Source organism: Canis aureus, chromosome 10, assembly GCF_053574225.1.
Source record: "Canis aureus isolate CA01 chromosome 10, VMU_Caureus_v.1.0, whole genome shotgun sequence".
In the NCBI taxonomy this organism is placed as follows: Eukaryota; Metazoa; Chordata; class Mammalia; order Carnivora; family Canidae; genus Canis; species Canis aureus.
In genome coordinates, this window is record NC_135620.1 from 9,663,534 (window position 1) to 9,678,698 (window position 15,165).

At 35.1% G+C, this 15,165-nt stretch overlaps 1 protein-coding gene across 8 annotated transcripts in view; it reads left to right on the plus strand.

Annotated features, from left to right (window-relative positions):
- The window catches only part of DMXL1 (Dmx like 1), a 126,597-nt gene that overhangs the window by 55,103 nt on the left and 56,329 nt on the right, over positions 1-15,165 (plus strand). For all 8 annotated transcript variants that reach the window (XM_077911310.1, XM_077911305.1, XM_077911306.1 and 5 more), the window contains 9 exons: positions 700-819; positions 1,088-1,309; positions 3,693-5,378; positions 6,412-6,519; positions 8,778-8,947; positions 9,481-9,578; positions 10,617-10,782; positions 11,974-12,235; positions 14,000-15,093. In XM_077911310.1, coding sequence (XP_077767436.1) covers positions 700-819; positions 1,088-1,309; positions 3,693-5,378; positions 6,412-6,519; positions 8,778-8,947; positions 9,481-9,578; positions 10,617-10,782; positions 11,974-12,235; positions 14,000-15,093 — 3,926 coding nt within the window. The remainder of the gene's footprint in view (positions 1-699; positions 820-1,087; positions 1,310-3,692; positions 5,379-6,411; positions 6,520-8,777; positions 8,948-9,480; positions 9,579-10,616; positions 10,783-11,973; positions 12,236-13,999; positions 15,094-15,165) is intronic.

Here is a 15,165-nt window from a genome sequence, read left to right on the forward strand (position 1 = left end):
CATCTTGCCCCGGTATTGTCGCTTTTTAGTTTATTTTGAGCAGCTTGTGTGCTGCTTAAATCATGCAGTTTGACTAAGAAAATTTTTCTCAAATGTGAATGAGGAATACTTTTATTTTGAATCTTAATAAACTTCATTAATAAGTCATTCCATTGTGAAAGTTATTTACCTTGAAATGTTTGGCAATACATTTTTATTTTTTTTATTATTTAAATATTTTATTTATTTATTCATGAGAGACACAGAGAGAGAGGCAGGCTCCATGTAGGGAGCCTGATGTGGGACTTGATCTCGGGACTCCAGGACTACGCCCTGGGCTGAAGGCAGGCACTAAATCACTGAGCCATCCAGGGATCCCCAGCAATACAGTTTTAATTATAATATGTTGATTTAAAGTATCTGTCACATAGTTGCACCTGTTCAGAAATTGCCTTATTATGGTCGAACCTATGTGAATAAGGTCATAGTGATTACTGTAATGTGTGAATTTTTTAAGCATGTCAATTTAGAAATGAAAAGTGTAGCATACATGTAATTATTAAAATTTTAATTTAATACAAATTCACGTAAAAAATTGGTTGCATTCGAACCTTAGGTAAGAGTTTTTAATTTTTTTTAAATTCATTTATTTTAACTTGGCATATTTAATAAGTTGTCTCACTTATCCATGTTAATAGTGAAAAATATTAATACCAACAGGCAGCTTACCTAATGGGTTTTCTGAGAAATTCTACCTAATTGTAATTGAGGGCACCCAAGACAACCGTTCATTGTTACACATGTGGAATTTACATTTAAAGTCCACTCCTGTCTCATTGGGTAAGTTTTTTTTTAATCTTTTGAACTTTAAGTAGACTTAAATTAACAAATTATATGTGGTTAGAGCAGTGCATGTTTTTAAACCTGTTGAGTGAAAATAATTGTATTTTATTCAGTTAATCAGATTCTCTGATATTCTGGCCATAAAGAATTCTATTAATATGTTGTTTTATTTTTTATTTTTATAAGGCTTTGGGATTATAAAATGTAGCAATTTGAAGATTCACAGGTTCCCCCCCTCGGTTTATGGTTCTTATGTGTTTTATAGATGAAAAAGTAGATACAAAAATATCTGAAGCAGTTTGGCAGCCAGAAGAACATTATTCTTCTTCTCCAGAGAAGATCGTATCTCCTTTTTCACAGAAGTATCAGGCTTGCAGAGCAAATCTCCAGAGTACCAGCAAGTTGACTCTGTCTTCAGAAATGGTTTATAGCCAAGAGTTGAATTTGCCAGAAGGAGTTGAAATAATAAGTGTTAAGCCATCAGCAGGTTTGTATAGTTTGTGAAAAGAGACTAATCAAACTTGGTAATCCATGAATATTTAGTAAGGTATTTAAAAATAGGCACAACTACCTGTTTGTAAATCATGTGGAAGCAGAATTGGAAATACTATCTTTACCCTGAATTTAAAACTTAAATAAATTCTCAATATGTTTTCAGATTATTCTGCATTTGTCAACCATTTGTAGTCTTAAATATTGATTTCCCAAACAAATTTTTATGGTGTCATTATGAAGAAAAACCCAGAGTTTCCTGTGCAGAGATAATAACATGGTTGTGCCTTATTTGTCATCTTTGATAATACTGGTAGTGACCGCCTAGAGTTGTGTGCCCTATAGGATTCTGACTGTGTGGGTCCCAGTATATACCTATCATCTTTATCCTAGGGCGGCAGTTCTCAAAATGTGATACCCAGACCAGGAACATGAGCGTGATCTGGGACCTCGTTAGAAGTAAAAATTCTTGGGCTACATGCTGGATTTACTGAATTAAAAACTCTGTGGTGCACCTAAAGGCTATTTTAGCAAGGTACCCAGATGATTCTGATTGTACATAAGATAGATTACGGACCACAGTTGTAGGGTATCAAGAAAACCAAGACAAAATCCGTCATTTTATCATTCAGTTCTTTGGTTTTCATTGTCATGGTGTGTATTTTTGTTCTTTTCTACTTCTCTGTCATTTTTTTTGGATTTATGACTTTGAATGCTTCTTAGGGCTTTATTGATATATCAGGTTCTTACTCATTTTTAATTGGTGAAATTAGCAGCAGGAGTTGCGGTATTAACAGTATTCTGATAACTTTTAATTCTACTTCTTTGTATATTTTACTAAAAGAAGCATCAATGCAAGGGAGATTAAAGTTTGAAAATGAATGTTTGCATTGACACAATTTTAAGAGCTGTTCCCTTAGCCAGAACAGTATGATCTTCACTGCTGAACTCCAATTAAAACAATATGGCAAATGTAAGAGAAATATTTCTAGAAACAGTCCTCTTATTTAACTTTGGTCCAAGTAATTTGGGCAGAAGAAGAAGAGTTCTAGGGAAAAAGAAATTTGTTTTGTTTGGCAAAAACAGCAGACAGTAAAAGCTAGTCTTAAGAACTTATTTTTAATGCATCTCTTAGGAAGGTAAGCTATTCTCTGTTCAGCTCAGACATACCAATGAACAATACTATTTGTATCCTTCAGCAATACTGCTATATTCCTTTAGGTTTTTTTTTTTTTTTTTTAAGAAAACTTAAAATTATGTCAAAATGCTTTTGAAGTATAATGTCCTATATAACATTTCTATATTATAATTAGTCTTTTAAGTTTAATAATTTAGGACAGGAGTTGGCAGACTATAGGCCCGATACCTGTTTTGTAAATACCTTTGATTAAACCTAGCTACACTTATTGATTTACTTTTGTGTATACCTGCTTTTACTCTAGACTGGCAGCGTGGAATAGTTGGAGTAGAGACTCTGGAATAGTTGGAGTAGAGACTCTGTCTGTGGCTAGCAAAGCCTAAAATAGTCACTACTATCTTAAAAGGAAAGCTTGCCAATGATTTAGGAAATTAAGAGTTTATAATTAAATTAAGGACAGAAATGTGGAGCACCTGGTTGGCTCAGTCAGTTAAACATCTGCCTTTGGCACACGTTATGATCCTGGGTTCCTGAGATTGAGCCCACACATTGGATTCCCTGCTCAGTGGGGAGTCTGCTTCTCCCTCTCCCTCTGCCCCTCCCCCCATTCATGCTATCTCTCGCTCATGCTCTCAAATAAAATCTTTAAAAAAAAAAGACAGGAAACATTTTGTCACGCTTAAGAATCTTGTAAGCATCAGTAGTATCAAATACCCTTCAATTATGGAGGATCCATTTCATAAGTTAGGTAAGCACAGACTGCTCACAAAATGGTAAAAATACTGAAGAGAAGGAGCCATAAGTGTTGACACCATTTTAAAAATGTATTGGTATCTTTAAAATAAGATTTATAAGAATTGGGTAATAAGAATTAGGTGAAAAGAATGCTGGTCTGAGAACCAGGTTCTCAAACCTGAGAATTCAGGTTTTCTAATTCTGTCTTATTCGACCTGTTGGATTTAGCATGAGATACTATACACACTTGGTCAGGGGTCCTTACCTGTAAGATATAGGAATTGAAATTACCTCATAGTTCTCTTTCAGCTCTAGGTTTTGATAATATTTTCCTTTTTGTATTCCTTTTTGAAGTCCTTAAAAGCTTTTTACTGATTTTGTTGACTCATAAACTAAATATAGGTTTTCTTGTTGTTAACAGTGCTTTATACAAGGACTTTAGTACATGAAAACAGAAATATTTAACCAAATTTGACATTTTGTTAATGGATTATTTTTATTTTAGGACATCTGAGTTCCTCTTCCATATATCCTGTGTGCAGTGCTCCTTACTTATTGGCAACTTCATGCTCGGATGAGAAAGTAAGATTCTGGAGATGCAGAGTCACAGATGGAGAATCTGACACATCAAAGAATGAAAGAATGAATCTTGAATACGTTTGGGAAGAATGGCCATTGCTTATCGAAGATGGGCTTCATAGCAATAGTAGTATAACCATCCCTGGTAGGCCTGTAGAAGTTAGCTGTGCACATACAAATAGGTTAGCAGTAGCATTTAAGCAGCCTGCATCTAATAGTAGGTCTTCTCAGGACTTTCTAATGCATGTCAGTATTTTTGAATGTGAGTCTACAGGAGGTTCATGTTGGGTCCTTGAACAGACAATTCATTTAGATGAACTGAATACAGTGTTAGATTCTGGTATTAGTATTGATAGCAATTTAGTGGCTTATAATAAGCAAGAGGTGTACTTATCTAGTAAAGAGAGTATCACATCAAACACAAAGCACTTAGTTCACTTAGATTGGATGTCTAGAGAAGATGGTTCTCATATCCTCACTGTAGGAATTGGATCAAAACTTTTTATGTATGGACCCCTGGCTGGCAAGATACAAGAACAGGCTGGTAAAGAAAGCCTAGCATTTCCTCTCTGGGAAAGTACTAAAGCTGTGCCACTTTCTAAATTTGTACTCTTAAGAAGTATGGACTTGGTTTCTTCTGTAGAAGGCTCTCCACCTTTTCCTGTTTCTTTATCGTGGGTCCGGGATGGTATTCTGGTGGTAGGAATGGATTGTGAAATGCATGTCTATTCCCAGTGGCAGCCATCTTCTAAGCAGGAACCAGTTATAACAGATTCATACAATGGGAGCACTCCATCTATAATAAGTTTAATAAAACAGAGTAACTCATCGAGTTCTGGATTACATCCTCCAAAGAAAACTCTGACTCGATCTATGACCAGTCTTGCCCAGAAAATCTGTGGAAAGAAAACTGCCTTTGATCCATCTGTGGATGTGGAAGATTCAGGTCTTTTTGAAGCAGCCCATGTTCTTTCCCCAACTTTACCTCAGTATCATCCCTTGCAGCTTTTGGAACTCATGGACCTTGGCAAGGTTCGGAGAGCAAAAGCCATCTTGTCACACCTTGTCAAGTGCATTGCTGGAGAGGTTGTGGCTCTGAATGAAGCTGAATCCAATCATGAGCGCCGCCTTAGGTCTCTCACTATCAGTGCTAGTGGAAGCACTACCAGAGACCCCCAGGCTTTCAACAAAAGTGAAAATACAGATTACACAGAAATAGATTCTGTCCCTCCACTTCCTTTATATGCCTTACTTGCAGCAGATGATGATAGCTGCTGCTCATCTTTAGAGAAGTCCAGTAATCAGAGTACCTTAAATAATTCAAACCAGGTGTCAAAAGAAAGTTATGATGAGCTTTTTCAGATCCCAACTTTAATGACTGATCATCATGTGTTAGAGACAGATGAAGAAAATACCAAGCCCAGGGTCATTGACCTTTCGCAGTACAGTCCAACTTACTTTGGTCCTGAGCATGCTCAGGTTCTTTCTGGCCACTTACTTCATTCCAGTTTACCAGGACTCAGCCGGATGGAGCAGATGTCTCTGATGGCCTTAGCAGATACAATTGCAACTACCAGCACTGATATCGGGGAGAGCAGAGACAGAAGCCAAGGTAAAATTAAATAGAATACAGGATTGGGGGAAAAACTGATCATATGTTTACTTATTTACACAGAAAATAATCAAGTAATTTTATAAAAATTATGCCCTGGAAGGTTTTTTAAATCATTATTGTTACCTTCATAGTAGTTTTAATATATGCTATTTTTCCCATAAATCATAGTACTTTGAGAAAGTATACAAAGATTAATTATGCCAGTCATTTTTACCAGAGATCCAACTGAATCCTTTTGAGTTTTGCAAAAATTAACATTACTTAATTGCTTTAGGTACCTGAAAATAAAAGGTGCATTCTGCTTTACTTTTTTTTCGTGTTGTTGTCAGTATTGATTCTTTAAATATTGAGATTTTCTAAAAAAAAATTAGGACTAATGTATACTTCTACCTAGGCTAATACAGATAAGTATATTAAAATTAGATCTTTTCCTCACCCAAGATCATTTTTTTCTTTTTAATCTCCTGAGTTGTGAAAAAAAATTGAATGTAGAATTTCCATCAAATCTCAGTAAGATCTGAAATTAACATGCCCAGCTTTGTGCATAGGACATTAGGATGCACCCCTGGAACTATGCTTGAAAGATAAATATACAACTATTCTTTCCTGTAGTAGCAGCAGATTACTGGGATGGCTCTATGACTTGAATCGACATGGAAAATAATTTTACATACTCTACAGCAAAGATTAAACTATTTTAAAATTTAGTCATATTTTAAGTAAGATAAAATCCAAGGATGTTGGGTTATAAAAAATATCACTAATCCTAAGCCACTTAATTCTCTTTAATATTTTTCAGAATACTTAGATATACTACTTTTGTCTGTAGTGTATGGTCACGAAGAAGAAAGAAATATTAGATAATATTTAGACTGATGGCATTGGTCTATTTCAAAATGTTTTGTCCAGTAGTTGGTGCTGTGACATTTGATTCTTGCCAGAATTATTAACATTTACTTGAATTTTACTAATGAAATGATTTCCTTACAAATACAAATAAGTAAATATTTTATGTTGTTGGTTTTTGTAGGTGGAGAAACTCTTGATGAATGTGGGTTAAAATTTCTTTTGGCTGTTCGACTTCATACTTTCCTTACAACCTCCCTTCCAGCTTATCGAGCTCAGCTTCTCCACCAAGGTGATTTTAGTAGTAATCTACTAAAGGGAATGGGAGTGAAAGTAGAGAGGCTTGAGGACATTTGTTTTTGCCCAGATACGATAACGATGACAAATTTGACACAGACTAAGTTTTCTTCACTTACTTGTAAAACTATTTATTTCTACTTAATTTTCTTTGCTTAAAATACTGGAACATTTTTGGTAGATAGAATTAATGAAGAAATGGATATTGGTCAGTTGGATATTCTGTGTTACATTTTCAAATGCATCATACATTAAAGGCCAATAAATACTGTTTTATTCTCTAACTTCTTTATTTTTTATTTTTTTAAAATTTATTTACTTATTTATGATAGTCATCAGAGAGAGAGAGAGAGAGAGAGGCAGAGACACAGGCATAGGGAGAAGCAGGCTCCATGCACCGGGAGCCCGATGTGGGACTTGATCCGTGTCTCCAGGATCGCGCCCTGGGCCAAAGGCAGGCGCTAAACCGCTGCGCCACCCAGGGATCTCCTTCTCTAACTTCTTTAGATTTTCGTTCTCCTGTTTGACAATTATTGAAGTTGTGTTTAACCAAAATTTGAGTAACATTTTTATTACAGAAATAATATATATTCAATTTTTAGTTGTCTTATGTTCAGAGTATAGAACATCGAAAGTGCAAATTACCCCCAAACAACTGTTAACATTAATGTGTATTTCATATTCTAGTTTAGTACCCTTTCAGAAACTCTTATGTAGTTAGTCAGGACTCAGAGGAACAGAAATACTGTACTGAAGTTTAATGGTATTTCTTGGCTATGTGCCCAGGAAGTTCAGAGGTAGAACTGCGATCCAGCGTTATTGGATCTGTAGTTTTAAACATTGTTATTGGGGGGATTCCATAGGTTAGCCTCTGCTCATTGATATCTGCCTCTTGCTCTTGTTTTTCCTTTCTTTCTGTTTCTACTTCCTCCTTCCCCTCACTTTGTATTTAGCTTTGGAAAAGTAAAGCTTAAAATTTCAAGTTAAGGTGTTTATATATGAAACATTATTGACCTCAGTTGAGAGATAATAGGAATCTAAAAATAGTTTAGAATAGCAGTCTGTTCATTGCATAGGGGTTTTCCTTTTTTTAAATTTTTGTTTCTTTTGGGGCATCTGGGTGGCCCAGTGGTTGAACGTCTGCCTTCGGCTCAGGTTGTGATCCCAGGGTCCTGGGATTGATTCCTGCACCAGGCTCCCCTGAGGGAGCCTGCTTCTCCCTCTACCTTTGTCTCTGACTGTATCTCTGCCTCTCTCTGTGTGTCTCTCATGAATAAATACGTAAATAATTTTTGGGGGGTTTCTTTCTTTCAAAAGACTTGGGTAGTGGGCATTTCAGATTCCTTGGCATTTGATACTAGGTTTAAATTTTGAGTCGATATATGTCAAAGCCACATTTTATAGTTAATACTTGACCTAGAAGTAGTACTGTGAAGAGACAGAATAGAAGCTCAACAAGAAATACCACGTGTATGGGCTAGTAGGTTGAGAGAATTGCTGTTCTCTTTAAATGTTGCTGTTTAAATAATTTGAAAAGTATCTGACATAATAGTTATTATGTGCCAGGTATAATACTATTCTAAATGCTTTAGCTATAGTATTGTAATCCTCCCAACAATGTAATAAGGTAGTGCCATGATTATTCACGTTTTATGAATGAGGAAATTGAGGAATCAAGAGACTAAATAAACTTGTCTTGTCCACTGTCTTGTACTTAGGATTGGGGCTGGACTTCTTGTATACATTCTGATTCTAGAGTCTACATCTTAAGTTCTGTTTAGCACACTGTTCTGTGTCTGCTTGATGCTCTTTGAATTCCATGGAGCTAAATCCACAAAAACAAATGTTAGCCAAAGGACAGTGAGAATCAGCTACGAAGAACAATCATTTCAGCATAGAATAATACTTTATGTGTTTCTCATGTTCTAAAGAAAGATTGTAGGTAGTAGCTACAGAACAAAAAAAATCTCAACAGCATTTGCCATATAGCATTTTTTCTTATCTTTTAGAAAATATATTTTAATTCTGGAAAATACATGCTTTTTGTGGAAAATAATAAAGTGACAAAGTTGTTAGAAGAAGCAAGAAAATAAAAACCCATATTCCCTTCAACTTTAATTACTTACTTGTAACTCTGTGAGTCTCATAAAAAGTTTAGACATTTTTCTGGCAATCATGGAACACACATTTCTGATAATCATTATATAAACATATTTATATTTCTTATAAACATTATTTTTTACTTTTCCTCAGGCCTGTCTACTAGTCATTTTGCTTGGGCATTTCACTCAGTAGCAGAAGAAGAGCTGCTGAACATGTTGCCAGCCATGCAGAAAGAGGATCCTACTTGGTCTGAACTGAGAGCCATGGGTGTGGGGTGGTGGGTCCGAAATACCCGTACCTTACGCAAGTGCATAGAAAAGGTAAGCTGTGTTTTATTTTGGTATTAAAAAATAACTAGTATATTTTGGGTGGTTTTTTTTTCTCTCTTTTAAAGATTGAAGCTATAAAATGCTTTTAAATAGCCATTATATTTCAAAATACCGCAGTAATACAGGTTTTTAATGTTTATATTCCAATTCTTAAATTACTAGTTGATACATGTATTTAGTAGTATATGTCTGATTTTTACAAAATAATGTGTATACATCTTTGGAAAAATACTGAAGAGTTTGTAATGAAAAGTGTCGTCCTATATTCCCACTTACCTGTGTCTTTGGAGGCCCCCAAGAATTACTTTTGAAATTATAAAAAAACAAATGTATTTGTGTATATGTGTATAATATTTGTGTGTGTGTGTGTGTGTGTGTGTGTATACATCCATGCATTAGGGGACATATTTTCTAAATATATTGAACAGTTAAATAATGTGTGCCAGTCTTGAATGTGAGAGAAATTATTTTGTTCATTTAAAAATTGTTTCTGTGGAATTTTGACCATTATTTTCTAATTATAGGTAGCCAAAGCAGCGTTTTATAGAAAGAATGATCCTTTAGATGCTGCCATTTTTTACCTTGCAATGAGAAAGAAAGCTGTGATTTGGGGATTATATAGGTAGGTGAAAAGACTGCGCTTCAAAATGGAAAACTTTAAATGAAAAGACAATGTATGAAATAAAAGTAAAGATTTGTTTTTCTTATTAAGTGTGATTCATGTAGATTCTTAGTTATTTTTTCATTAAAATAGAGATTCATAAGAAAGAAGCCCAGGTGTTTTCCAGAGCAAAAAGAATCTTGATGAGGTCAGTTTAGTTTGGTTTTCAGGTTTATCAGTCCAGAAGAAACTGTTGTTGTTGTTGTTTATTTTAGAAACTTCCCATGATGCCTCTATAGAACAAAGAACTAAATCAAAACCTTGCATCTGGGGTGGGGAAGAAGATGAATTGGTGGAATCTTGAACAGGGATCCACCCTCTCCCCTACTAGGAGTTTTTGGATTGGGTCATCCCTCCAAAGTACCCTCCTGCTGCGGTCCCTGACCTAACCCCATTCTTGAGCTAGGGTCACTAGGAATTTCTCTCTTTCACAAGTTTTCAGCAAGACTTGATAAACATGATCACCAAGAATAGTTTACCATTTGTTTTGCATTCAGTCCCAGTTTTCTTAGGAGAATCCGTATGTATGGCAACCTTTGGGGGAAAATCATGGGCACTGGTCGGTTTCCTAAGAGACTAGAGATTTTAAGATTTTTTTTGAATCAAGATAGATTCCTTAGGTTTCAGTTACCAGTCCTCCTCAGATGGCAGCAGGAATGAGGGTGATTGATGAAGTTTAAATGATGAAGTATGTATTTTATATATATAAGTTAATATAAAGTATATATTTTCTATGGATTTAAGCATAATTTCTCAAAGTACTGCTAAAGCAGTCTTCTTTATAGTTTGAAAGAAGTTTTTTCAATAATCTCTGAGATTTATGTGAAGAAGCAGATGTTTACTGTGCTCTTTTTGCTCAGAAAAGAAGCAGTTGTATAGTAATTTATACACTGGCAAGTGTTTCTTTTGAGTCCTAACTTTTAAATGGCTAACTTTGGTTAAAATTGGTTCTGACTATAGAAACGTTGTTTCAGATTTTTCATTTTTTTTTCTTTATAGATCCCAAAAAGACCCCAGGATGACACAGTTTTTTGGACACAATTTTGAGGATGAGAGATGGCGTAAAGCAGCTTTAAAGAATGCTTTTTCTTTGTTAGGCAAACAAAGATTTGAACATTCTGCAGCATTTTTTCTTTTAGCTGGTTGCCTTAGAGATGCAATTGAGGTAATCATGAAACTTTTTTAAAAAAGCATTGTCATCCTTTTAAGTTCTTTCTATAGGCTTAATTTTTATTTTTTAATTTCAATTTAAGAATAGTGGAAATTATGTAAGCCTAAATAAATACTTAGCAATATTTAACAGTGACTTTTAAAATCTTGTCATTTAGCTCGAATGATATTTATAAGGAATGAAGATTAACCGTGTTGTATTGGTTGGTAGAGATAGTTGATCTAACTTTTAAGAATATTATTTATGAGCAGGTCAAAAAAAAGTTTGTCCTGTCATTTTAAACTTACATGAATCTATATTTGGCTCTGTCTTAGGTGATGAACCTTAGCATATTTTTTACTGATTATTTTTCAGTAAGCCTTAAAAAAATTAAAGCATTTAAGGTATAATGTATCTCAAATTACCCTTTTAAAAAAAATTATAGAGAGAGAGAGCATGAGTGGAGGGAGGGACAGAGGGACAAGGAGAAGCAGACTCCTCGCCGAGCAGAGAGCCTGATGCAGAGCTCAGTCCCAGGATCCTGGGATCATGGCTGAACTGAAGGCAGACACTTCAGTAACTGAGCCACACAGCCTACCTCTGAAATTGCCCTTTTGTTCAGGGTTTCGAACAAGTGATCAAAGGAGCTTTTTAATTAGGAAATCATACAGTCTGCTGAGGTAGATGGAGAAGAAAGATCAACAGACAAAATGTCAGGATGCTTGAGTAGCTTGGTCGGTTAGGTGTCCCACTCTTGATTTCAGCTTAGGTCATGATCTCAGTGTTGTAAGGTGGAAAACCGAGTTGGGTTCCACACTGTGGAGCCTACTTAGGATTTTCTTCCCCTCTTCCTCTCCCCCTCTCCCCACTGTCTCTCTCTCTCTCTCTAGAGCGAGAAAGAAAAGGAAGGAAGGAAAGAAAGATGGAAGGAAGGAGGGAAGGGTCACTTGAGTTGAATCTCTTGAGAATTATTTAATAGTTATATACTAATTCTTTTTGCAAGTAAGTAGTACTAGCAAGCAGATTTGCAGTTATTAAATGTCAAGTAGATTTGCTAAAGTAAGCAGTATATGTTTTTTTGTTATTTATTAACTTAGATCAGATATTAACAGTGCTTTTTACTCATTCTAATTAGTAGTCAGTTGAGTTTATCTTAAAATGAAAGATACTCCTGCTTATTTATGACCAGTAGTTCTTTTTTTGAAGGTATGTCTTGAGAAACTGAATGACATTCAGTTGGCTCTTGTAATAGCAAGACTTTATGAGTCTGAATTTGATACATCTGCAACATATAAATCTATTTTACGTAAAAAAGTTTTGGGAATTGATTCTCCTGTCAGTGAACTCAATTCACTGAATGTAAATATGCATTATGATCCTTTTCTTCGGAGTATGGCGTATTGGATTTTGGAAGATTATAGCGGTGCTCTGGAAACATTAATAAAGCAACCTGTCAGAGAGGATGATGGTAAGCTGCATTTCTAAGATGTTAGAATAAATAATTAAATTAGTATTTGTTGGGTACAGAACACACTTGTTGGATGCAAGTTGGAAACATGGACTAAGACTTTAAGGTTTAGGTGGGAACACAGAGTTAAGTATGTGGGTTTTTTTTGTTTTTGCTTTTAGGTGGAAGGAATTCCTTTTTTCAGAAAAATCTTTTGAAAACCAAGTACTTTGGATTTTCTGTTTTTATAAAATCCATTGAACATAAATATTATAAACATTTGAGTTTAAATTTTGGAGAAAATAATGATGTAAAGGTAGTTTTCTTAGGTGGAAGCTTGTGTATTGTTTAAGTAGTTTTATAATTTTTATACTAAAAATATTCAGTGTAAAGAAAGTTGATTTAAGGATTTGATCAATTTTTTATGAGATGAGTGTGGTGGATAATTTTTTATAATTTATATTTTTGAGATCTACTCCTGCCTTTTTGTTTTAGAAATCCCATTTGCTAAAGCATTTCTGGAGGTTAGTATAAAATGGAAGTCTTTCTATAAATTATATAAAAATGATGATATATGCTTTTCAAATATTTTTCCATAGTACAATTGAATTGTTTCTGATAGCTGGTATCATAGATGCCATATCATTTGGAGTACTAACTGGAAAAGATTTTAGTTCATAGCTTTTTACATAGCATCATTTAATTGGAAAGTGTGTCATGTGTCTTACTGTGAAAGACTTGTGAGAAAGCCACGTTTGGTTTTTCTGGTGTCCAGACCACCTGAGCTGAAGATTGCCAAACTGGCCTCTGTAATGCAGGGGGAAAGAAAAGACCTTCCTTATCACTTTTTTTATACCTACACATATTCATGTCAAAAATGTATTTTGATTTGGGATTAATATAAGATCACATACTTTTAGAGCCAATTAAATCTGTATTCTAAAAGAAAATTTCAAAAGGCAGTAGTGGCTTGGGCCAGGATGATAGGAGTGGACACAGAGAAAAGTGGTTGGATTTGGAATATAATTTTCAGGTAGTCTAGATAGGATTGGATATAGAAGGTGATGGAACTAAGAGTCAAGGATAATTCCTCGAAGTTTTTAGCTGGAGATAAATGATAGGGGCAAGACCAGGAGCAAGTATGAGGGAGTGTTTTAGGTAGAGAAGACTTCTCTGATAACATGGCATCTGAGCAGAGACCTGTCAGGAGGTAGGTCAGTGTAGCTAATTGGGTCAAGAGTAGTTTAGGCCAAAGGCTCACTAAATAAAAAGGCTTTGAGGCAAGAGTGTGTGCATGGAAATGGAAATGTAATGTAGGCCTGTGGATATAGCAGTCTAGATTTACAGGGTAAACTTGGGCCTGAAATAGATGTGTAAAGTATCAGTGCCTTGATGCTGTTTGAAGCCATGGGACTGTATGAGTTCTACATGGAGTATAAATGGAAAAGAGGTCAAGCCCTGAACTCTAGTAGAGATGACGAAGATTGAACAAAGCAAACTCGGAAGGAATGTTGAGGGAAGTAGGAGAATAAGAACTATGAGTGTAAAATTGGATATTCTGTTGTTACTTGAAGAAGTGTGAAATCAGTATAACCTTTGTTTTCCTTTTGTGTTAAAACACTTCCATTACAAATGTGTTCTTGTCTATTCTGCGCTATGTATTAGTGTGGTCTTTTAGTAAGATGTTGTCAAAAGACTAGGTAGATAAAGATGCCATAGTTGAGGAAAAGGACTGCAATACAACTCTTAAACTTTTCTTAGCTCATAGAGTGAATTTTCTTTCAGATCAAGTCATGATGTCAGCCTGTAATCCTGCAGTTTTTAATTTCTACAATTACCTAAGAACACATCCTCTTTTGCTAAGACGTCATTTTGGATCATCTGATGTACTATCCACACACATGGGTTTAACAGGAAAAAGTGGACTGGCAGGAACAATTAATTTAAGTGAAAGAAGATTATTTTTTACTACTGCCAGTGCTCATTTGAAAGCTGGCTGCCCTATGTTGGCTTTGGAAGTATTATCAAAGATGCCAAAAGTCATCAAGAAAACAAAACCTTTTTGCAGAACATCTAGTTTTCTGGATACTAGTAAAGACTATTCTCCTTCTTCTCCATTAAAATTGGATGCAAAGGAAGATAAGTCTTCTACTATTGATTGGTCACAATCACTAATGAATGGTTTTGGCTCTTCTTCGGAAGGTTCCTCAGAGAAGCAGTCAAACTCCACTCTTTCTTTTGACTGGAGCCAACCAAGTGTTGTATTTCAGGATGACTCTTTAGAATTAAAATGGGACAGTGATAATGATGAAGAAAATGAGGATCTCCCACTTTCAATGAAAGAACTAAAACCTTTACAGAGAAAAACAGAGAAAAAAATAGATGAAATGAGTTCTAATTACACAGACTCTCTCAGCACACTAGATGAAAATGACATTTTAAGTCCATCAGAAGATATAATTGCAGTTCAATTAAAATTCAGAGCATGTTTAAAGATTCTCACAGTAGAACTTCGTACATTATCTACTGGTTATGAAATAGATGGTGGAAAATTGCGTTACCAACTCTACCACTGGCTTGAAAAAGAGGTGATAGCTCTTCAGAGGACATGTGACTATTGTTCAGATGGTGAAGACTTACAGGCTGTATTTGGTGAAAATGGAGATGAATTTGGATTAAATGGAGATCCTGAAGATTTGCTTCAGCAAACAAAAATGAAACAACTGAGAGAAAATTTTCAGGAAAAAAGACAGTGGCTTTTGAAATATCAATCACTCTTGAGGATGTTCCTGAGTTACTGCATACTTCATGGGTCCCATGGTGGCGGTCTTGCCTCTGTAAGAATGGAATTGATTTTGCTTTTACAAGAATCTCAGCAGGTATGTTGCTTAGACAATGGCCAGTTGAAATAGTATACATAGGAGAAATGGGTTTCGGTAGTGTTCTTTTTG